The 23,244-nt window shown below is 45.6% G+C and overlaps 1 protein-coding gene across 5 annotated transcripts in view; it reads right to left on the reverse strand.

Annotated features, from left to right (window-relative positions):
* Nucleotides 1-23,244, reverse strand: part of Cdh13 (cadherin 13) — a 1,135,782-nt gene that overhangs the window by 132,311 nt on the left and 980,227 nt on the right. For all 5 annotated transcript variants that reach the window (XM_074055575.1, XM_074055576.1, XM_074055574.1 and 2 more), the window contains one exon: nt 6,252-6,392. In XM_074055575.1, the coding sequence (XP_073911676.1) occupies nt 6,252-6,392 (141 nt within the window). The remainder of the gene's footprint in view (nt 1-6,251; nt 6,393-23,244) is intronic.

Consider the following 23,244-nt stretch of genomic DNA (forward strand, 5'->3'; position numbering starts at 1 on the left):
GAAATTCAGTAATCAAAGTTCTGATTGGCTGGCCCAATCACAATTCAGTAGCCAAAGTGCTCATTGGCCAGCCCAGTTGAAATTCAGTAATCAAAGCTCTCATTGGTTGGCCCAATCAGCATTCAGTAATCAAAGCTCTCATTGGCTGGCCCAATGCCCAGCCAAATCTCATTGGCTGGCCAATGAGATTTGCAACAGCTCTGTTGCAAATCTGACAGTGTCAACAAAAGCAGTATCCCTGCGTGTAATGCCCACACGGAGAAACAGACTCGTATTCATCTGTGCAGCGAAAGACACGCGTGGAGACGACCCGGCCGTCCTCCGTCCCAGGAGGAGTGGGTACACGGAGCACGTTCACGCAGCGGGACCTACAAATAAGTCACGGCGACTTCAGAGCCCGATGACCCCCTCGAGAGCCACCACCCGCGCCTGGCTGTGAAATCCATTCACACGAAGGGGAAAGGGCGGAGGAGGCCGTGTGCGGAGCGGGGGCGCGAGGCCAGGCCTGGCCCTCCATTTGGGTTTTGTGTTCCACTTGGCAGGAAGGAACTCGGGGGATTCGCGTGAAAATTACACGTTTATTAAAAAGAAGGCGCCAGGTCTGGACTCGGCCAAATGGCCTGCAGTTTAGAGACGTCTTGGAATGGTTCACAAAACACGGGAGAATTACAGGCTTCTGCTTTGGACTGATTTTATGGACAGCTTCTTGTTCACTCTGGCTATTCAGAAACAGAGACAATTTAGATTTAAAAAAAAAAAAGACTTAAGGGACTGCACAGGAATGTTCACAGAAGCCCAAAAGGTGAAAACGCCCATCAATAGATTGATTCATAAACAGAACGTGCAGTAGCCACACACTGGAGTATTACTTACTCATAAAAAGGCCTGGAGTACTGACCCATGGCACAACACGGTAAGCCTAGAAAGCACACCAAGCGAAAGAGGCCATCGCAAAGGACCACAGTCCATTTGTATGCAATGTCTGCAGAAAATAAATACACAAATTTTGAGTAGATGAGGGGTTGCCAGGGGTCCGGGGCAAGGAGCTCCAGGAAGTGACTGCTAATGGGTACAGGGTTTCTTTGTGGGATGATGACAATATTCTCAACTTAGATAGTAGCTATGGGCACATAACCAAAAACACCAATGAGTTGTATGTTATAAAAGTGTGAACTTTATGGAAAGTGAATTATATCTCAGTAAAAGCGTTACTAACAAAACCTTAAAGGAATACAAAGCACAAATGACAAATGAAGGAATGAGATAGATATCCTGCCTCAGAGAATTCAGTGGAGGAAAAGGTAAATCCGACATAAGAAATAAAATAGCTGTTTCATTGTTTGCTAAATGAAGAAGTGCGAATTGTAATGAACACATTAGAACAAGATTTAAATTCTTGCCCGTTTTCTCTGCCATCTTGATATCAATAAAGACAACATAAAACTCGTAATATGCCACAAAACAAGGACATGGATGACAGCCCGGTTAACAAGTGTCATCGATTTAAAGATTAACCATTACACAAGAGCATTTGAAATTACACAGCTCACATATGACAGTTTGATAGAGATTCTCTCACATTTGACAGCAATTCCGAACATTTACACAGGTTTGCCAATAATGAAGTGGGTTCAGAAGGCAAAAGAAAGCACCTACACTATCTGTATTATAAAGCAATTTTTAATCTACCCTGCTAGAGGAAAGACCAGGCCTTTTGTTCTCAAATTTATATAGAAGTGATGTTATAACCCTCCTATTATTTGGAGCACTGAAAAATTTTCAGTCAAACATTTAAGGGCAATGCAATTACAAGATGTTCTCAGGTAACTAACTGTTGAAATGTTTTTGCTGCAAAAATGAATGCCCCACCAGGAAAAGTAAGATTCTTGAGCAGCATGTATGTTCTTAGGGGCCCTGGGAAACTGGAGGCTGATGGGAGCTTCCACCTGAAGGCCTGATGTCCACATCTGCCTGTGCCTGTGGCTTGGTCACCTGGCTTCAGCCTCGGCCATTTATCTCATGCTTTACTAAAACTGGGGCATTTGTACATGGTTCACCTTCCAGCTGGAGGACAGGGCCTTGAGGCTTTATGACATTTTTAGTATACGTAAAGCTCAAACACAAAACATTTACCTTAGAAAAAAGCTCATCAAATTGTGAAAAAAAAATCCTCAAATTTTTAAATCTAAATTACCAATTGTCATTTTAAGGTACAATTTGAAAAATGAAATTGGTTGGTTTTAAATTTGATAACTATTTGCAAGTATTTCTTTTAAAATTAATGGAGAATTGATTACCCTTGTGTGCTGAGGTTGATATGAAAACATGAGTTATTCATCAGTTTTTGTTGGACATTGACTAGTTTCTAAGTAAAAAAAATCAGAAGTTTTTTTTTTTCTAAAAAAAATAACTTTGGAATGAGGGGTGGACAAGTCACTTTGCTATACATAGGACTAAGGTTCTCATTTCTATTTCAAACTCTGACTTTGGAGAGTTTAACAGGAATCCCTAAGAAATTTCAAAATACATATCTAGGAAATCCAAAACTAACTTCTAGTTGAATCTATGAGTTCGAGCTATTAGAAAAACTCATAGAAAAATCTCCAGGGGGAACACTAACTAGTGTTTTCAACCTAAATTTGTATCAAAAAAGTGATTTCACATATCTGTAGCAGTTTTAAGTACAACCTTAGCTCATTAGACCCAGCGACACTGATCCCCAAGTGAAAATGGTCCCCAGGAAAGAGCCCGGAAATACTGAATTATTGAATGGCTACTGGGGTGAAAGAAAGAATAGGAGAGATGGGTCTTTGCTTCTCAGCAGGTTTACAGCCACTGTAAATGAACCCAGAGGACCAAATAAATGAGCTTACTTTGCACTAAGAACGTGCTTTTAAAATAACCTTTAAAGCGTCTCCTTCCTTTGACAATCACTGTACTCCAGCTGAAGAAGGCTGGAGTTCTCTCTGTCTCCTTTATAGATAAGGGAGGCCAAGGAGAGTGAGCAGAACTCACTTGAGCTGCTCTTTAAATAGTATTTACTTAGGCAGCAGGCCCTCCCTCAGCCTTCTCATTCTCTGCTTCTTTCTGCCTATTATTGGACATGATGGCTGGCATCACAATGATCCTGTTATGCCGTGAGGCTGCCTTAAGAAGACAAAGCAGAAAGAAAAAAGGAGTCTGAGGAGTTGACGGTGTCATAGTGTCACCATTCCGGCCAGGGATGCCTACCTGCAAAGGTGTTTGTAAGAGAAACTGAACCTTTATCTTACTTAACACAGTGTTTTGTCTGGTCTAGGTTATTTGTAGTCATGACTCCTCTTTTAAAAAAGTTTTTGAAACAAATAAATGGATGGATGGATGCACTGCTCTGGAGATGGAACATGTAAAATAGAACTAAAAACCCTATACATTCCCAAAAATACATACCTGTGAACTTCCCAGGACATGTGCTTATGTTTGTAGAAATCTACATAAGACAGAATCTTTGGGACAGCTTTCTGTACACCACCAACTCCAGAAGGTCACCATTTCCGTTTGGAATGAGTAAACCTTGACCTTCACCTCTAAAAGTCATTTCACCTTCAAGATCACAGCCGCACCTTTCTTCTCTGAGCCCAGCACATCTCCCACATCCCAGGGTCCACTCCATCTGGGCCGAGTGTCCATCCAGCACTTCCTGCCCCTTCCCTGCAGGTTCCTCTGGGTCTTTCTTGCTCTCACCCCAGCCCTGATCTCCCCGTGATGCATCTCATGGGTTCTGCCTGCCCCCTCTACAATTCCTCCTCCCCTAGAACTCAAGGTCTTAGCCAGGTATTAGCCAAGTACCTGAGCAGATTCATGGATGACGTTAAAGGAGACAGGTGCCTTTCTATGATGCTCTTTGGATAGGAGTGTCTGCCATGTTAGAAACATCACTGTCACCATAGCAATGCCATCCTCAACACCACCTTCACCCTCTTCATCACTGCCCTCATCCCCAGCCTTCTAGGGAACACCAGGTCGTGAGCACCACCTGAGTGCTTCCAGCATGAGTCCATTAGTGTTCACAGGACCTGACAAGGGAGGCTCTCCCATCAGTCCCGTGAACAGGTGAGCAAAGTGGCATGGAGCAGCCCTCATGTTCATGTCACACGGCCCATCAGTGGGATGTGTGTCTCGCTCTGGCTCCAGGGTCACCTCCTCGCTTCCTCATTACCTCCCTTGGGCACTTCAGTTATCCCAAATGTATGTGTGTGCCCCTGTTTAACAAGAAGGGATAGAGGCCTTTCAGGAAGGCATTGGCAAGATTAGCTTTCTGGATGACCTTTGGGACATCTAACATCTAAAAGCGAGTGCATCCCACCTGCCAGTTACCTGCCCTTCTCACTTCATCACTTTCGTCTCTGTATGAGCGCAGACATCGGCTCTGCCCTGGGAGTCCCAAGCTCATTGTCCAACGTCCATTTGAAGAAAATATTGATGCTTTTGGCAACTCCACAGGTGACTGTTTTTTTTTAATACTGCTCAGTGTCTCTTACCTCGCTTTAAGACTTCTATTAAATCTTTCCTTGAACTCAGCAATACTAACTTTAAGAACAGTCAGCCCCAGTGTTCAGTCCACAGCAGAAGGAGGGTCAGGGCTGCCCTGAAGGAGTTAATTAACCCCAGTGTGGGCCAGCAGCAGGGCTTGTTTGGATTGGGGTTACTTTATTTATGTTTCCATGACTATGTTTATGTTAAATATTACAATAGATTGATAAGATATTTTGAAATAGATTGACATGACAGTCTACAGGTGAGCAAATATCTCCCAATGAATGTTCTGTGGAATACAGCTCAATAGGATATGATGAGGTGGACCAGGAAAAAATTGTCCCCTGGTGAAAGAAGTCTGAGAAGACCTACAGGCTACCCCTGCCCCCTCTTAGAGACACATGGGGCAGTTTGAAGTTGCTCAGAAGTTTTTCAGTAACAGAAACCTTGCAAACCGATTACTTTAGTGTTCTGCACATCTAATTTGACCCAGAAATCTTTTTATTTTCCACAACCTCTTCACCCCATCTTCCATGATGTAACTCATGGGACTAATTTCTTGGAACACTCATCTAGAAAATGTGGAAATAATTGCCATTCTGTCTTAGCAATTACAGGGGTGCTGTCATGGGAAGTCAAGGAATGGAGCCATAGTCACTGACTGTGGGCTTTGCTCTTTTGTGGTTGGAACTCTGAGTGCCTAAGATACTGCCTTGAGAGAGGGAGATTTTGCTGAAGTGGAGAGGTATTGATGAACTGGAGGATGGAGAGGCTCCACCTATCCCAAGACTTCTGTGGTAGCTCTGGGGTTCCCTAGGAGAGTAAGGGGCAGGTACACACGTGGGGAGGCTTTGGAGGGTGGGGACACCTGAGATGGCTTCTGAGATATGGGAAATTGGCTCACTTCCTGTTTCCACAGTTCATTCTGCCTGTGACCTTGGAGCTTTCTCCAGATTCTCAGAGTTTAACGATAAGCTTCCCATTTGTGGAGAGTGCTTAATGAAACCATGCTTGCACAGCCAGAGGAGGCCACGGGGCTAACACAGAGAGCACTGTGGTGGGGTGGTGGGCACAGCAAAGGCTCAGCAAATGGGAGGAGCCCTTATCCTTTTCTTCACTAGGTCAGTGAGAAGGGTCGAATGTGTGGCCTCGGTCCCAACCCCAGAAGAAGCCAGGACCTTCCATCAGATGCACGGTGGGTACAAAGTCAGCAACCATACGTGACCGTATGTTCTCAACCCCTCCCCCAACGTCACTTCATCGGAACAAAGGGGGCACAACACATGATCCATATTCCAAACAACAGAGGAGATGAAAATACATAACGGCCCTCCTGGAGGAGTTAATTTGGTTAACCTTGCTATTGCCAAGAAAATCTGTTTCACCTTCTAGTTGCTGTTCAGTCTGGCCTCTCAATCTGTACTTGCTGGAAAAAATTAGTTATTGTTATGCTAAAATCACAGTGAGACTTGCATAACACAGTGCTAAATAACCCCGATAAAGCTTTGGCATTCAAAGTTATTTTCTTATGGACTTTAACAAGATTCAATGCTTTTGTTCTCACAGTGCTCTCTTTTAAACACACACACACACACACACGTGAGACAGAATTCCAGAAGAACACCATCCTCTCTCCTACAGAGGAGCTTTTGATTTTGCACAGAGGAAGCCAGCCGTGGTTGTGGTACATGGAGTTAATATTGAGCAGCGACCACAGCGGTGCTCTCAGGGATTACCTCCTTCCTGGTGAATTTTGGTGAGTGATCGTTTTTGTCATCGATGACGATCGTGGCTGTGGCCGTGCCTGTTAACCCAACATCTAGTCCAGCCATATCTTGAGCCTCGATGATCAGCTCATACTTGGGATTTTCCAGAGTCTACAAAGCAAACACATAACAAGAAGAGGGCATTTACATTTGGGTCACTGCTTTGGAAAGGTGGTGAGCATGTCACCTGGGCTGTCTCCCCCTCTCCTCCATCTCAAGCAGGCATCTCTCATGGGTCATAGCGTTTTTACCTAGTATGTATTAGTGTACCTTCGAATTCTCTCCAGCATGACAGTCACTATTCGTAGATTGGAGATGGTCATGGGAATGGGGTCTACTTCTTTGTTTAAGGGGACATTTGATGCATTACAGAATGTTCCATGTCCTGGGTTTGGGTATACATTTGTGTTTGATGTTCACTGCTATATCTGTTACATTACTGTGACCTCTCGAAGCCGATCTGGACATGCGACTAATTTTGAAGAAATCAGGACAAAGATGGCGCTTGCCATCTCACATTTACTAAATAATCTGATGGGCCGGGTAGTGGATCACTGTACTTTACTGATATTATTACACTTAATCTTTCCAGAAAGCAGGCCCAACTACAGTCACTACAGTCATTGTTCCCATTTCACAGATGGGGAAGAAACAAACAACTGAGGTTTCGTGTCACTTATATTGCACTTATTTCTTATCCTTTAAAAATGTTTTTATCAGTATATATTAATCGTACGAAGGTGTTTCATGGTGGCATTTCCATATACACATATTGTACTTTGATCAAATTCACCCCTTCTATTACTCTTTCTTATCCCTGTCCTCCCTCTCCCTTTCTTCTTTCTTGTCTTTTTAGTTTCATAGGATGCTAAATCTGGAAGTTGCATTTTGATCCCACCATGATCTGATAGAGGTAACACACAGCATTACTGTCTCTCTTTACAGACATAGGATTCCCGGGTGACACTTAGCTATTTGATGGCCATGTCTAAACATTCACATCACCTAACCATCCAGCAAGCATCCTAGGTTGGTTGAAGAAGAGCATGGTTGTGGGCACTGAATGGCCCCTGAATGGACCTGCCTGTGTTGGTCCCTGCTACTGGCAAGGCAGCACCCCACCTTTCCTTCAGGGACCCAACCCTCACTTCTCTCAGCCCACATGGTTAGTGTTGGATTGTCTTTCCCTGCTTTCTATCCTGCAAACTTCTGGAAGGATCCCTGACCAGAGAAGCCAATAACCGCATCCCATGCCAGGTGCGACATGGCCAGAACAGGCCTGGGTCCTGTGTCTGGTAGTGAAGGGGAAGCTGTTTCCCTGTGATGTAAACTGGAAGCATCAAACAGATGCCACAGCAGGGCTGTGCCAGGGAGCCCGGGAAAACGAAGCCTCTCTATCGAGAGAGAACAGCACCTGCACATTGGGGAGAAAGAAATGCTCTCATGCCTGGGGCCAGCCTTGCCCAAGAACTTTTCAGCAAATTAAGGCTTTAATTTTCCTTCTGTGCTTAAACCAGTTTGGACTGGTTTCTTAATCACTCACAGAGTCCAAGTTGAGCTACCTTCTATAGCAAAAATAAAAAGTGTTTACAATTGCATAAACTGCCCTACCAATATGACACCTGGGGTTTATTCCAGCCAATAATTAAGAAATCCCACAGGGAGCAAAGAGCAAAAACATCAACGGGGGATCTCTGATTTCCTTCCAAAGCCATGAGCTGACAAGGGAGATTTAACAGCTCCTTGCTAGCTCTCTCCAAAACTTGAAGGCCTGTTTGAAAGGCAGTTAGCTGCTTGCTCCCATCGGCACTTTTAATGGATTGTGCCTTTAAGAGCTTCTGAGCTATTAACTTAAGGAGCACTAGTTCTGTTGGATGGTTTGGTAAGGCTTTCAAGTGTGTGACCATGACCGAGAAGGGAATGTTAACCTACTCTTGTGGCTGCTCTCCTCATGATATTTTGGCTTCAATTCTAGCTCCAGCAGGACTGAAGGTCACCACGTTCCTTAACTGCTGAGTGTAAGTGGGGTTTGGCATTACACCCAGCTCTGGTTCTATTGGGTTGGTGGTACTCCCCCACTCATGGGGATTTCCACTTGTCACTGATCAGCTGGACTGGATTACTCTTGGCCATCAATTCTGCAGTTGACAACAGTGACAACAAAAACCAGCCATCTTCAAAATCCTTCCCAACTGTCTCTGGATGTGCTAACCATAAGCCTGACCATCTCAGGTCTAATTTCTTATGTATCATTTTTCCTTTTGTCATAAAACATTGCACATATCTGTGAAAGCACACTTTCATAGATGTAGAAGTGATCATGGTAAATGTAATGCGATTTATTACCAACTCCTGGACATTATTTTAAGAGTTATATAAGATATAATAATGAGAATAGGTTATAATTTTCTTAATTATCTTTTCTTATTAGGTTTTCAAGAGTCTTTTCAAAATGTTGACAATTTTGAATAATACCACAATGAACACATTTATTCAGGATGACATGTACACACACACACTTTTATATTTGGGCTGAGTTTTTGTCTTTGTTTTGAAAAAGCAGATCCCAAGATGTGAAACTACTGGGTTGAAGAGTATGAATGTTTTGGGGCCCTTTATTTACTGTTTCAATATTGCTTTCTAAGAGGATGCTACCAGAATTCACATAGGTCCACACTAGCATATGACCCCAGGGATGGCTTATTCCTAAAGAACAGCTCCTGACCTTGCCTATGAAACCGGGGGCTAGCAAGACTCCATGATGGCTGCATGACAAGGAGAAAAATTGCACACATCAATTGTTCTTCAATGTGTAGGGCAGCCTGCTTCAGGACATTGATGCAAGGCAGCTCCAAGCACTGAATATAGCAGGCCCATGCCACCCTGCTTTCTGGTAACCATCCCTCTTCTCTGGTACCTATGCTATAATTCCCTTCCTTGCCCTCGGTACAGGTGGAGTTCAGGTAGGGATGAGTCCAATCCTGACCCAGTCAGATGGTCATGTGACTAAGTCCTGGCCAATCAGGGCCTTCTATTCCTGGGGCCATGCGATGAGCACATAACCCAAGTCAAGCCACTCAGAGACTGAGCTCAATTCTGGGATTCTGGAGCCAGCTTTTCTGAGCTCCTGTTACTACTCACTTAACTGGGACTACTGGGGGCAATGGGAGGTACAGAAAGGACAAACGATAGACAAAAATGGATAAAGCTGAGGCCAGGTGTGCTGGGCACTCAGATGGAGACACACAACAGCCTCTTTGCTTCTTTTCTCTATTAATCTCTTCTTGTCTCTATTAATCTCTTCTTTCACTTGCTTCCTTTCTCTTATTCTTTAAGGCCTTGCTTCTAAAGTCTTTCTTTAAAACCTTGCTTTACTATGCTTTAAAACCTTGCTTCTAAAGTCTTCTTTTCTGTTCTTTGAAGTCTCTTTCCTCAGACTCACTCTGTCCCATGTTTTCTCTTAGCTTTTCTTTAGCTTAATCTCTCTTAAAGCCTTTGCCCTCAGACTTTCACTGTCCCACGTTCCCTTTAATCTCTCTTAAAGTCTTTACCCATAGACTCGCACTGCCCCATGTTCTCTTTAGCTTTTCTTTAGCTTCGCTTTTCTAAAGCCTGTGTATAAAGTTCTCAGTGCAGAAAGCTGCTCTGGTGGAGACACAGCAGTCAGCAACAGTGTCAGCAGCCAATCAAAATCTCCCATCAAAAACCCACCATTAAAAAACCTCACGTCCTCCTTCAGTGAGTCTTTTATGTCCAGTGGTAAACAAGGAGGTGGAGCAGCAGTTCTCGGGGAGGGGCGTGACATCGTAACAAGAGAAACCTGCATTTCTACTTCTCTGAATATAAACAACTTAGGAGAAGCAGCTGTGCTGCATTTTGCTTAGGCTTCTCATAATCCACTCCCCACAGGACACATTTCTTTTGGAATGCACTGGAAAAAGTAGCAATCTTTCTGCTGAACTTGGAGGTGATAGGATACCAGTATGTAGCTGGCTGTGGCCTTTTGCATCCACACAGAGAAAGTTGACCTGAGAATAAAGGTAACACAGACCCCGAGGTGGAGCTAGAGTCCTTTAAACACTATTTGATCCCTTAATAGTCACCCTCAAAGCCAATTTACCGTTCAGATCTTGTGAGTCCTACATGCAAATAAATTTCTCCTTTCCTCAAACATTTGATTGACCTGTGATGTGGGGAGCAACCAGGCAGTTTTGACTCAGATTGCTTCTAATGGGATGATCAATTATCTGGTTATTACCAAGAAAGCTGTCACATCATACACCAGTATTACAATGGGCTCTTCTTGACAGCATTCCAATCATCTCACGAATACATTATTTTCCCTTCTAACATTTTCCCCTGCACAGAAATAATTTTTTCACACAGAAAGTTATTATAATTTTTCATTTCATTAGTTTGTGCATACAAATAATTGCCTGTTAATGAACACCTACTCCAAATGTGTCGGGTGCTAGAAACTGAGCCATGGGAAAACAGCACTCCTTTCTTTATGGAGATCAAAGTTCAAGGTTGAAGACCATTGTGCTCACATGTAGCTACAGCAAAATTCTGCCAAGGCTAAGCAGAGGCACACACAAATGCTTCTGATGGTGCAGAGGAAGGATGTACTGACATAACTCTTTTGTAGCCCAACAGAATTGATAATTTTTATAAATGGACCAGTCAATTCCCATCTCCTGAAGTAAATAAAATTTTACAACTGTAATGGGATGCAGATTGATTAATCTGGTAGAGAATCAATTAGACTAAGAAGTAGACAAATGGTGGGGTTTGGGATGGAATGTTCCAAAAGTCTCCATTTTCTGGCAAGCTTAAGGTGAACATCAAAAATGTTTTTATTACTGAAGTAATATCCAATTATAAGAAAAGAAAATCGGTGCAGTCATTTCTTCTCTGCCGTCACTCAGTCCCACTGGAGACTCCATGAATGTTGACAACGGTGTGGTGTGCCTCCTGCCGTGTCCCACGCATGACGCACAAGCATGCATACCCCCCCCCCATACACACATACTCAATCCAATCCACACCATTGTTCAAGCTGTCTACCATCTCAGGGCTTACAGGTCTGTCTGTTCATTCTAACAGCTGACAAAGCCACCTTAATTTATTCAGCCAGCCTCTCTCAGATGGCCATTTCACTAGGAAAAAGCAACTCTCAGATCAAAAGTTGGTTGGTCTGTCAGTGTTTCTGGATTTTTCTGTAACGAACATGATTGCTTTCACAGTGAGAAAAACAACCATTAAAACCACAAGCAATAATAAAAGCACCCTCCTGAGAAATGCAGAAGATGACTTCCCTATTTAAAAATGAGAGAAGGTGCCACCTGAATCCCTGACTTGTGGAATCCTTTGCCTTCCTCCACCCTATGTCCCACTCTGGCAGAACATTTTCCGAGAAGTTGTCCTCTTGCTTCCTGGCTCCTGTGGCCACTCTTACCTAAAATGCACACTTCAGCCTGTGCCACCCATGGGCCACTCTGCATTGGTTGTCCTGGGGGACAGACACCTTTTAGCTGGGCATCTACCCACAGCTGCCCTTCCTCTGGAAAGCACCCATGCTGCAGAGAAACAGGCCTGTCTGTACCCTGGGCAAGAGCTGACTGATGCTTGATGACCTCTAAATCCAAGCTGGGGACACAGATTCTGGGAATATGAAATGTGGATGCAAAGACAGAACTTAGGTCAAACCCTCTTGCTTCTCCCCATGTAACTCCTGGCTCAGTGGAGGGGATTTTGCATTTTTGAGTTTTTTTGGAGGAAACTCACCACCCTCATCTCTCTCTGCCCATTGGGGAGGCACGAGGCCTGTGTAGGAAAAGATCTCCTGATGTCCATCTGCCCTATTCCCTAGGCCTGTGAAATCTCAAGGTTCTCGATTCTTGTTTCTGTTTGGCTCAAGGCTCTCAGGGAAGAGGGTTGTAATCAACTCCAACTTCAGAGCGTTCAAGCTGACTGACGCAAAAGGCGCCACCCTGATCAGAAAGATGTAAACTTGGCTTGGGTCTCCCCACTTTGCTGGACTCCAGCTCTTTCTTTGATTCTGTAACACATCCCAGTGCTATTCATGAGTTTCTTTTAGGCACTGAAGCAGCCAGAATCAGTTTTGGCTGCAACCAAAGATGCCTGTGGTGAAGACAATGCCATTTACCCATCAAACCATATTTCCTTGGACTCTGGGAACAGACAGCTAGTTTGTAATTCCCAGGCAACCTTGCAGTAAGAAGAACTTGTGTGGTTGATGGGGTAATGCTGAAGTTATGCTCTTGGTGTGGCTCCTGAACCTCCCATCCAACCCCTCCTAGAGCCTGGATCTCTGTGTGGCTGTGTGGAACAGAGCCCTTGGCCATCTTGCTCTGTGCTGTGCTAAGAGCAAGACCTAAGCCATTCTTCAGGTTCAAGGCCCTTTATTACAGTGCTTAATCTACCTCCTTGACCAACATGAAAGCTGTTTTCTGTTCTGCTTTATTTTGAACGCTGACTATTCCCGAGTATGGAAAAGTTTTCCAGGGTAACAACCCTGACTTTGGCCCCAACACATAGCCAGGACTCAGCACACAAGGTGGGTGATTTACTTGCACTCTTGATAACAATGACAGATCACTGTTTCCCTGAACTAAATTGCATCTCAAAGGCCTGAACGTACAAGTGAAATTTTCCAAAACAATGCCATTTGTCCTTGGGGTTGGCTCTTACTTTGGGGAGCTCTAGCTCACAGAGATAGGATTTTATTGTGCCCAAGAAATGCACTGTGCCTGACTGGGAAAATTCAATTGGCTCCTCTAATTTTATTTGAAGTGATCTGATCTGTAAGACACATCTAAGAGTGTCAAGCTGCTCTTCCAGCTTGAGTTCCGCAGTCATGCTTGTCCACTGTGTCGTTTGTATCTCCCCCTGGGTGTCTCTGAGCCACTAGACAATGTAGATCCCAGAAACAGAGGGAGATGGCATGTCTGTGGCAAAAAGTCCTCCAGTGTCTCCACAGACACAGGCCAGGTTCACTGATCACTGTGATTTGAAAACCAAACATTTCTTCTTGAAAAAAGAATCAAACCGTACCATTAAACAAGGCACATGATCATTGGACCCTCGATGTTTTACACAGTGACAGTGGCTTCCATAAAAGTATGCATTTAATGGAACATTATCATGCATAACAAGCATAATGGGAACTGTGGGGGGAAATCAACGAAAAAACGTTACTTGGAAGAGGTTGTGCTGTTAACCCATACGGTACCCACCCTTCTTCTGCCTCATCTTGAACCCCTCTCCACTCTCTCCTTGCAATTTGGGCAGACTGAGTTGCTCTCCCCTGCACCCCACATTTTCTTACTTTGAATGCCGTACCTCTACTTCCTGCAGGCTAATTCCTGCTCATTTTCTGATTCTCAGTATTCACTGCATTGCAGCTCCATGAAGGACTGTAGTGCTGAAGAGAGTGGCTGACCCTTGGGAAGGGGACAGTGATATTTGATCAATTACTGTTACCCTGGATGCACCACTTGGTAGCTGAGTGTTCCCAGCTTATGTCCTCGTCGCCGCCTTTCCTAATCCTCAAGATGGGGAGATAAGAATACTTTATAGGATAGGTGAGGATTATAAGAGGTGAGGAAAACACTCAGTGCGGAGCCTGGCACTCTGCATCAGATGGCTACTGTTATTATTCAATATCATCAAAGAGAATCTTTAAAAGATGTGGCATAAAACTGAGGGTGGCCTCCAAGAAGAGCCAAAGGAATGGGATATTGCTGACAGCCACAGAAGGGGCTTGAATTGGGTCACATTCCCCTCCCACCTCAGTCAAATCTTCTGATGAGACTGTAGCCCTGGGATCAACCTATAGGTGCAATTCTGCAACAGCCCATTAAGCACAGGACACAGCTAAGCAGCGCTCAGTTTCCTGAGCACAGACACCGTGAGATCAGGAACATGTATGGTTTTATGAAGTCTGGGGTGATTTGTTCCGCAGCCACAGATATCAAGCGTGGCTTTTCTCCTAGTGCTTACCACAGTCTACAATGTCCTTGTGTATGGCTTGCTTAAATATTGGCTGTCACCACCATGACAATTTGCATTCCATTGGATTAGGGGCCATGCCCATGTTTAGAGCTTTTTCTCTCAGCTAGTAATCAATGTAGGGGACATTACAGTTATATAATAATTATTCAGTGACAGATATGTTTTTATAAAATTACGAATGACATAGAGTGATCTATCTGTAAATGCTTAACAACAGGTCCTCCTGATTGGTAGGGTTTGCCAGTTTGGGTCCTTTGATACTTTCATCGTGGCCGATTTGTAGCCATGATGTCACCCCACTCATGTGTAGGTAGAGAGATGCACAGTCACTTATCGTGAGCTGGTAAACATGGGCTCAAATTCCCCAGTACCACCACAACAAAAAAGACCCAAGGAAAGCTGTAAGGAGGTGTTTTTCAACAACCCGAAAGTATTGCTAAGGAGAAATATGAACAGATGAAATGTCAATCACTTATCTGTTTACACATCAGTTTTGGCCAGATAGGCAGGGCATCGTAAGACTCCTTGAGCCATATGTCCCAATCAGGAGGCACATCTTTCTCTGGGCTCACCGCACCTGACGCCTGCTCTATAAATGTTGCAATGGATTGGAAAAAGCATTATCTGAAGCAGAACCAGTTGTTGTCTGTCTGGGGTTTGACTTATCTACTCGGACCTCAGAATGCTGGGAATAAGCAGTCCATAAATCCAGCAGGACTTGAGCACGCAAAGTGCCTTACCCCCCTGCGGACAGCGAGTCACGTCCTGCCATCTCCCGTGTGGGAGGGAGTCTGCTGACTTGTGTTTGTCCTTAGGCCTCCTCCACCCTGCTTCTCAGAGCTAATGTGAACATTCACATTCCCAGCTGCTTTTTCATTCTGGGCTGGGGCCTGGTGGGTAAGCAGGCCCAGCTCATTTCCCAAGATTTACTGGTTGCTGACAGAGACGGCAGGTTGGGGAAGCAACAGGGGAAATAAGCACTGCCTCTCAGACATGGGGGTGGAATAAACCAAGTGATAGATGCCAGGCAGAGGGACACTTCTGATGTTACCCATGAGTTACACTAAATAAACTGCCAGCACTGTTTGTAACATACCTGGAAAAACCGTCTCCTTTGGACCCACGGCAGCACATAGTTGACATTCAGTTTGCTTCTACTGGAACGTTTATATAATGTTTACTAGGTTCAAGTGGCTGCTAGGATGTGATGAATGATTCAGACCTGCTTTTGGTGCATTTCCATCTCAGGGAAAGGAACAAAAATTATCTGAGGGCTGATGAGTGCTTTCAGAACGGCACTAATTGAGGGGGCAGAGAGGGGGCATGCAGGAAGTATGCATGGAGTCTATTTAATTCACTGAATACAAACTGAGCCCTCACTAAGTGAGGGGGATTGTTTCAGCTGGTGGGAGAAGTAACTGGAATAAAGTATAGTGAGAAGGACCAAGATAAGTTTGGTGCAATGAGATGGGACCAGGAAGGACGACTGTGGAGTGACAAAAGAGAGGCCATGGAAGGTTGAGGCTGCCGGAGACAAGGGGAGGGAGTGTTCTACTTTACGATGAGTAATGGGGTCATGCTGGAGGCATGGCTCAAGTCGTAGAGTGGCTGCCTAGCTAATAGAAGGCCCTGAGTTCAAATCCCAGTACTGCCAAAAAATGTTAACTATAATAATAAAAGGCTGGCTAGAGACCTCCACGTTCAGGACACAAAAATGGGGTCCTGAAGTTGGAGCTCCTTACTGTGGAAGAAGATGGAGATTACTAACCCTGGAGTCTATTAAATCTGGTCACCGTGTAAGAACCGAGGACCGACTCTGAGTCCGTTCAGGACCCTGTGGGAGTAACAGAGGTGTAAAATGTACTCCCTCCCACTAGAAGCTCCTGGTATGGCTGCAGATGAAGCAGGTACGTAGCTCACAAGGCCGTGGGCAGTGCCCTGTACTCGGCCGGTGCAGAAAATGAATGGTGGGTTTGGAGGTTGTAGCTCCTGCTTAATACAAGGCTGGAGTTGAGCCTTGAAGAATGGGTGGGAACAGAGAGATTTCAGAGAAGGATCAAGAACCCCCCGGCTTGTTGGTGCTGGCCAACACGGGGCCCTGGTGTGGCTGGAGCCAGGCTTTGTGAGATGGGGAGACAGGCTGTGGTTCGTGAGGCCCCTCAGAGATGGTCCACTAGACCAAATGCATGGGACTCACAGTGAGGAGACAAAGGGAATCCCAAGAGCCCGGGGCTGGTTAGGGGCAACTGAACACGCTGAAGAGCTTCATGGGTTTATCTGTTTGGTGGAGACAAGGAAAGCCCTGAAAGATGAAGAAAATAAAATGTAGGTACAAGGCTCTTTCTCTAGGATTTTAACATTTTCCCAATCCACTGCAGTCCTCATTCTTTGCTTCCAAGCTGTTGGCTCTGACCTGTCACACCAGATTCTGCCTGGCACTGGCAGGTGCTTAGGGAATAGGGTCTGACTCAAGTGCTTCTTAAACTAGGCTGTAGCAGACCCCCATGGGGGGCACAAATCTGAACACACATGCCCCTCACCAGCTCTTAGCATCCAGGGGTCCAGGGTCACAGAGGATTTGCATTTTTTAATGAGTTTCTTGGAGAAAGCTGCTGAACTCAGCTGGGGACACACCTTGATTGGTACGTCACTGTTTTCAATGACCACGTGACTCTGTGCCGGTCATTATGTCCCCATATATTTAACCTAGATTCACTTATTAATGATGCACTATAAAAGGAGATGTGGAAAACAGTTTTCCAAAAGTTTTCTTTCTGCAAAACTTCCTTCTTTCCCTTTCTAGAATAAGTATAGTTCTTTCAAGGAACTGTTGTGGCCCCTTTATCCTGCTACAGTCCTCTTCCAGTTGTCCCCATTTGTCTGTTTTGCCTCAACCTTACCCCTGTCACCTGGCTCTTCTTCCTGGAGAGTCACCTGAGACATCCTTAGCTATTCCTTTCTGGCCTCAAACCACCACTCACCAAGTGCTGCAGACTTACCTCCTGACCTCTCTGGAGTTCAATGTCCTTTTTCTACTAGCCCCACTCTCCCAGGACTTCAAGCCTCTGCCCGTCCTCACCTGAGTTGCTGCTCAGCTTCGGTTTGGTCCCTCTGCTTCCTTCTAAACCACTTGCCACCTGAATCCAGCCAGGGCAAATCATCTAAAGTACCATGTGCCCACAGGACCCTTCCTAAGCCCTCCAGTGGCTCTTTGGTGGTTGTAGGACAATGCCCAGATGCCTCTTGTATGAAAGACAAGCTCTCCAAGACTTGCCTCCTGGTCCTCCTTACACAGTGTCCTCTGCTTCCGCATCTCGGGGTTCCTGCACTGCCCTCTCTCTCTGCTCACCCAATTCCCCCTTAGCTCCCTGTGAGGTTCATGTCCCTGGGAAACTACTGCTTGTTCTTACAAACCTTGCTCCATGTTGCCTCCATCAAGAAGCTCCCTTTGTCTTCCCAGAGTTACTCCTTGCTCTTCTTAGTGGCCCTGTCTGTATATGGTAAGAATATTTTTCTCTTGGTTGGCTCAGTGACACTGCAGAGTCATTTTCTCTCTTGCTCAGGACTGGCTTCCTGTGTGGAGCACAGTGCACAGTGGGGTGAGCTCTAAGTGCTATTAAGCTTTTGGTTCTAGAGGCTTTCACATCTCCTTATATCCAAATTTTATTTTTCAATTTTTTGATTGGTAATAATGATGCATATTTATGGGTACAGTGTGACAATTTGACACATGTATACAATGAGTAAGGGTCAAATCAGGGTAATTAGCTTTTCTGTCTCCCCAAACACCTCTTATTTGTTTTTGGGAGCATGTGAACTCTCTTCTACTTATTTTGAAGTATATAAGAAATAGCTGAAAACCATGGTCACCCTCTGTGTAGCATAACACTAGGACTAATTCCTCTTGCCTAACTGTATCTTGGTACAGGTATCAGCCTCTCAACCCTTCTCCCTCTCCTTCCCAAAGCTTTCATAGCTTCTAAGGTGACAGAACAATGTCCCCAGAGGTGTCCAGGCCCTAATTCCTGGACACAGTGACTCAGTGATCTTACGTGGCAAGAGACCTTATTAACGGTCTCAAAATGGGGAGATGGCCCAGAATTATTGTAAGAATCCTTAGAAGAGATAGGAAGATGAGCGAGGAGGAAGGTAGGAAGCTGATTTGAAGATGCCACACTGCTGGCCCTAGGTGGAGGAGGCCTGGAGAAGTTACTCAGATCGAGGACATGCGTTCTCCCCTGGAGCCTCCAAAGGCGACCAGCTCTGCTGACACCTTTTTAGCCTAGTGAGACTCATCTTAGACTTCTAGAACCTGAAAGACATTAAATTCTGGATGCTTTAAATCATTACTTTGTGGTTATCTGCTACCGTAGACATTGGAAACTGATACCCCTTCTTCAGAGAGGGGTCACAGAGCTGCCTGGAGAGCTGTGATACCCACCAGCCTCCCAGCTCCTCATGGTGAAAACCTTGTCAGCCGCTGCCTTTACCTTCTGCCCAGCTGCCTCCTCCCCAGGACTGCCACCCGCACCATAGCTTCCTCTGGGAAATATTTTTCTTTCATCCTTCAAAGTGTAATGTCAGCCAGACCTTTCCTGCAGAAGCTGTCTAGGAGGAAGATGAATGTCGTCCCATCTTGACGCAGTAAATATCAAGTCACTATGGAGAGCCTTCTCTGTCTGTATCAGCCTGAGCATCTATTCCAGCCCTCTCTGAGGGTAAGGACCTGTCTGCAACTTACTCCTTTCATAGCCCCAGGGCCTGGTTCCCTGAGGCCCTGAGGTCCTTTTAGGTGGACACTGGGTGACAGACTTTGAAAGTAAGTTGAACTTACTCTGAATTACCCTGGGAAGGAACTTTCCCAGTGGAGACCAGTGCCTGGCATTCTTGGGATGTCTGATGAGTGAATAAATCAAGAAAAAGTTATGGTGTTGTGTACATAGAAAAGCTGGCCTCAGGGTTGCCATTCTGTGTGCAGAGGTCACTGGGGGTCCTCAGGGAAGGCCTGGACAAGGTCAGACAGGCTAAGCTACTCTCTAGAAGTTCTGGGTACAGGGGGCAGGGTACAGAGAGAGGCAGGGGCCAGCCAAGAGCCAGCAGAGAAGGTCCTTCCCATGGGAGAGGGGTCCATGCAAACAGGTGCCTTTTGTGCTTTGGAGCTGGTGGGCTGGCTCTCTTCTGCCTCTGGGCAGGTGGCCCATAGCTGCTCTTGACCCTGGGCTCAGCCCTAGGCAGCCACACATACTGAGGGGTGTAGGGTGGAAGGAGGGAGAATGAAGGTGGGAAGACTGTATCTCTCAAATTCTCAGGCTTGGATGAAAATGAATTCTCCAGAAAAAAATGGGAAAAGAGAATGTGTCAGATGAGTCTGAGCAGAGCCAGCTGGGATGTCTCAGATGACCCTGGGGGCCACCTCTGCCACAGAAAAAAAATCAGGAAACTGGCACCATTTGCCAGGAACTCTCAGAAACAAATGGCTTTCCTTGGGTTTTGATTTCTTAGTGTCTAAAATATTGTTCTCTTTATGGGTAATAAAAGACAATACATTTTATGGTGGCTCCTTATGTTTAGGTTTTACAAAATCTGTTATTGAATGGTCTGCATAGAATCTAAATGCATCTTACTAGGTTACACGAAATAGAAAGGTAGTTTTTTTTCCTTTCTTCTTCCCCCAATCAAGTGCAGTGAGCGGGGTGGTGCTCTCCGTGTGTTTTCTAATCACACAGCAGAAGGTAATGCTGTTAAGGTCACACTAAAATTGCATTCTGCTGTGTAATCACCATCACAAAGTTATATACTGGTCAAAATGTCCAGAAAATTCAATTACGGGCTCCCAATGACAAAAGCCCAGATGCCCACCAAAGGTCGGCCGAAGTTTCTAAAATTAGGTTCTAAATGCCTACAACTTGCCGTAATTTTAGCTTTTTGACCTTTGTTGAACAGCAGGTCCCTGCCTAGTAATTTTAGGTGCTTAATCAGTACTTTGTCCTCTTAGAGAAAGCACTCTAAGAGGCTTCCTCTGACCTCATTTGCGTCCACCGTTCCTCAAGACTCCACTCCCACACAGATGTGATTTCCCTATCAAACTTGCCATCCGGGTTATTTTTTTATTATTTTTTGCAGAGGTGGGGTTTGAACTCAGGGCGGGTGCTCTACCATTTGAGCCACACCTACAGCCCTTTTTGCTCTGGTTGTTTTGAAGATGGGGTCTTGCTTTTTGCTCTTATCGGCCTGGACCATGATCTTCCTATTTTAAGCTTCTTGCCATAGCTGGTATGGCAGGCACACACGCCACTACCACCTTTGTTCTGTTGAGATGGGGGCTCATGTTTTCTTTTTTTTTTTTTGTGGCCTGGGCTGGCCTGGAATTACTGTCCTTCTGATCTTAGCTTTCCTCATAGCTGGGATGACAGGCATGGGCCATGCACTCAGCTTATTGGTGGACATAGGGTGTTGTTAATTTTTTGTCTGGGCTTGCCTGGAAGTTCAATTCTCCCCATCTCAGCCTCCAAGTAGCATCCAGGTTACTTTTAAGCAGCACTATATGTTGTCTCTTAAGTGAAATGCATTCATATACAGAGCTTACTTTGGTTTAGAGTTCTACTGTTGGCAATAATTCCAGGTAGGTTTCAAAACAAAGGAGCCTGCATGGAGGGCAATGAATCAGCAAATGACACCCACCCACCCCAGCCATGGAAAGGAAAGCAATTCGAGACACCGCCTTTACACTGTCACTGGGTTATACCTTTGAAAATGAATTGAACTAGTTCTAAATCATCCAACGGGGGAAAAAAAAATCACTCAAGATGGATTCCAATTACAGCACTGCTGTTGTTTCAAAAGCTAATTTGTATGCCAGGGAGAAAAAGGCAGGGAGGATAACCCAGCCATGGATTATTCTGGAAGGCTCTTCTGTTGATTTCATGCTGGTACATGAGCCCTTTTGATCACCTTACCTCCACATTATTTGCTCAACGCCTCTTGGACTGCCAGCCCCTGCCCTGTTGCCACGGGGAGCCCTCGTGTGATCTTGGCACCACCGCTCATTGTGTTTTTGAAATTGTCTTGGCTCTGCTGAAAATCGCTAAGCCTATTAACACCCTGGAATGGTAGTGGAGCAAAGAACCAGAAGTCAAATGTTATGACTTAACACTGGGTCCTGCCCTTCCCGGCTCAGCCTTGCAGACAGACAGAATGTTGATAAAGATGAGTGTGTTTTTCTTCACAAATAATAAAACCCACAAGCATGCCCTTGGAGGGCTCCTTTTCATTTTGCTTTAAAAAATAACAATAAATAGAGCCTCTGCCTTCCCTCTGGCCCTTTCCAGAATCCTCTTCAAGGCAGAGGCAATTGAGATCTATTGCCTATTTCTTTGGGGGGAAGCCCAGTGCCATGGCTCCCTGTCCGAAAGAGGAGACAGACTCCAGCTGGGGTCAGACATACCCCATGTCTGTGCCCCATGCTCCTTCCTGGCCAGTCCACACGTGTCCATCCCTTGCCTGTCCAGGTGGGCTCCACTTAGGCCCTCTGCCATTATAATAGTCACAGCTACATCCAAGAGTATCTACTATATGGCAGGAGTAGTAGTCAACCTCAGCATGGATTACTTACTCCAGTTGACATTGCTCCTATTGTGCAGGTGAGAGTTCTGTTACCCTGGATGCACAACCCCTACCTGGGACACAGGGAGTGGAACCTACTTCTTGGCTCACTGCTTGCACTCATCTGCTCACTCTGGGGTGGATGCTGTGCTCACCACAAACTGGCAGCCCAGGATTCCACATGGGCCGCCATTTTCCATCTGTTCAGGCCAGCCCACTATGGATTGGGCTTGGGAGGATGCAAGCCTTTATTGAGTAGGTTGGCATTCGCAGGTATCTCTTTGAATAATCCCCACCATGTCTCCAAACGTCAGCCTTCTTCTTGGAGACCCCAGTTATCCCCACACTTCAGTTCTGCCCACCCCTGTTGACTCTGACAGCTTCCATTATTGCCTGTTTTCATGTCCAACTATCTCTAATTCCCAGAGCCACACTCCCAACTACCCGCTCGACACTTCCACCTGAACATCTCACAAGCACTGCAAACACAGCAAGTTCCCCAGCAGACTCAGCTGCTTCTGGCCGAGCACGTTCCTTCTGTGTCTTGACTCATGGTGGTGTCTCTACCCAGGGAACCAACCTAGACCCTTGTGTCCTAGCTTCCCTTATAACCCCAATGCACTTAACCTGGTTGATGCTGTTTTCAAAGACTCCTGTGTCTTGTCATCCTTCACCTGTCACACTGCTCTTGCCTTGTTTAGGTCATTGGCATGTCACATTTTGACTGTTATGTCCCTTGAGGAGTAGAATTCAAACTTGGTTCACCTTGGAAAGGGGCCATGGAGTACAGGAAGGTGGGAGGAGGCCCTGGGTCACCTGCACCATGCACTTGGCAGGGGAGACTCCCAGGCCAGTTCAGCACACAGTGCACCAGGCACTGTTGCCAGGAACCAGGGTGAGGTTGCTCAGGTGACACCCGGTGAGAAAGACACTGGCCAGAGAATCTCGACATCACACCCACAGCAGGCCCAGGTACTCTACGGGTGACGTGCGGAGTCTGTTCATGTCCCCATTTCTTCACAGGTGCTTTCCCTTTACACAGAATAAAGCTCTCTGTATTCACTCTGGCCTCAAATACCCATCTCAGACGCACTTTCCCCAGGGGACCTCCACTGAAATCTTGGGTAGGAAGGCGGGGATCTCTCTACTCAGCTGCCTTACAGCACACATCCTACTGCATCGTGATAAACCATGGACCTCTGTCCCTTCACTCTGCTATGAGATTCCAAAGCCATGGCTTCATTATTTGTCTCTGCTGGCTTGTGGCACAGAGAGAATCATGTGGACTTTAAAGCCAGAGGAGGAAGACGGAGCTCAGCATTGC

Source organism: Castor canadensis, chromosome 15, assembly GCF_047511655.1.
Source record: "Castor canadensis chromosome 15, mCasCan1.hap1v2, whole genome shotgun sequence".
Lineage (NCBI taxonomy): Eukaryota > Metazoa > Chordata > Mammalia > Rodentia > Castoridae > Castor > Castor canadensis.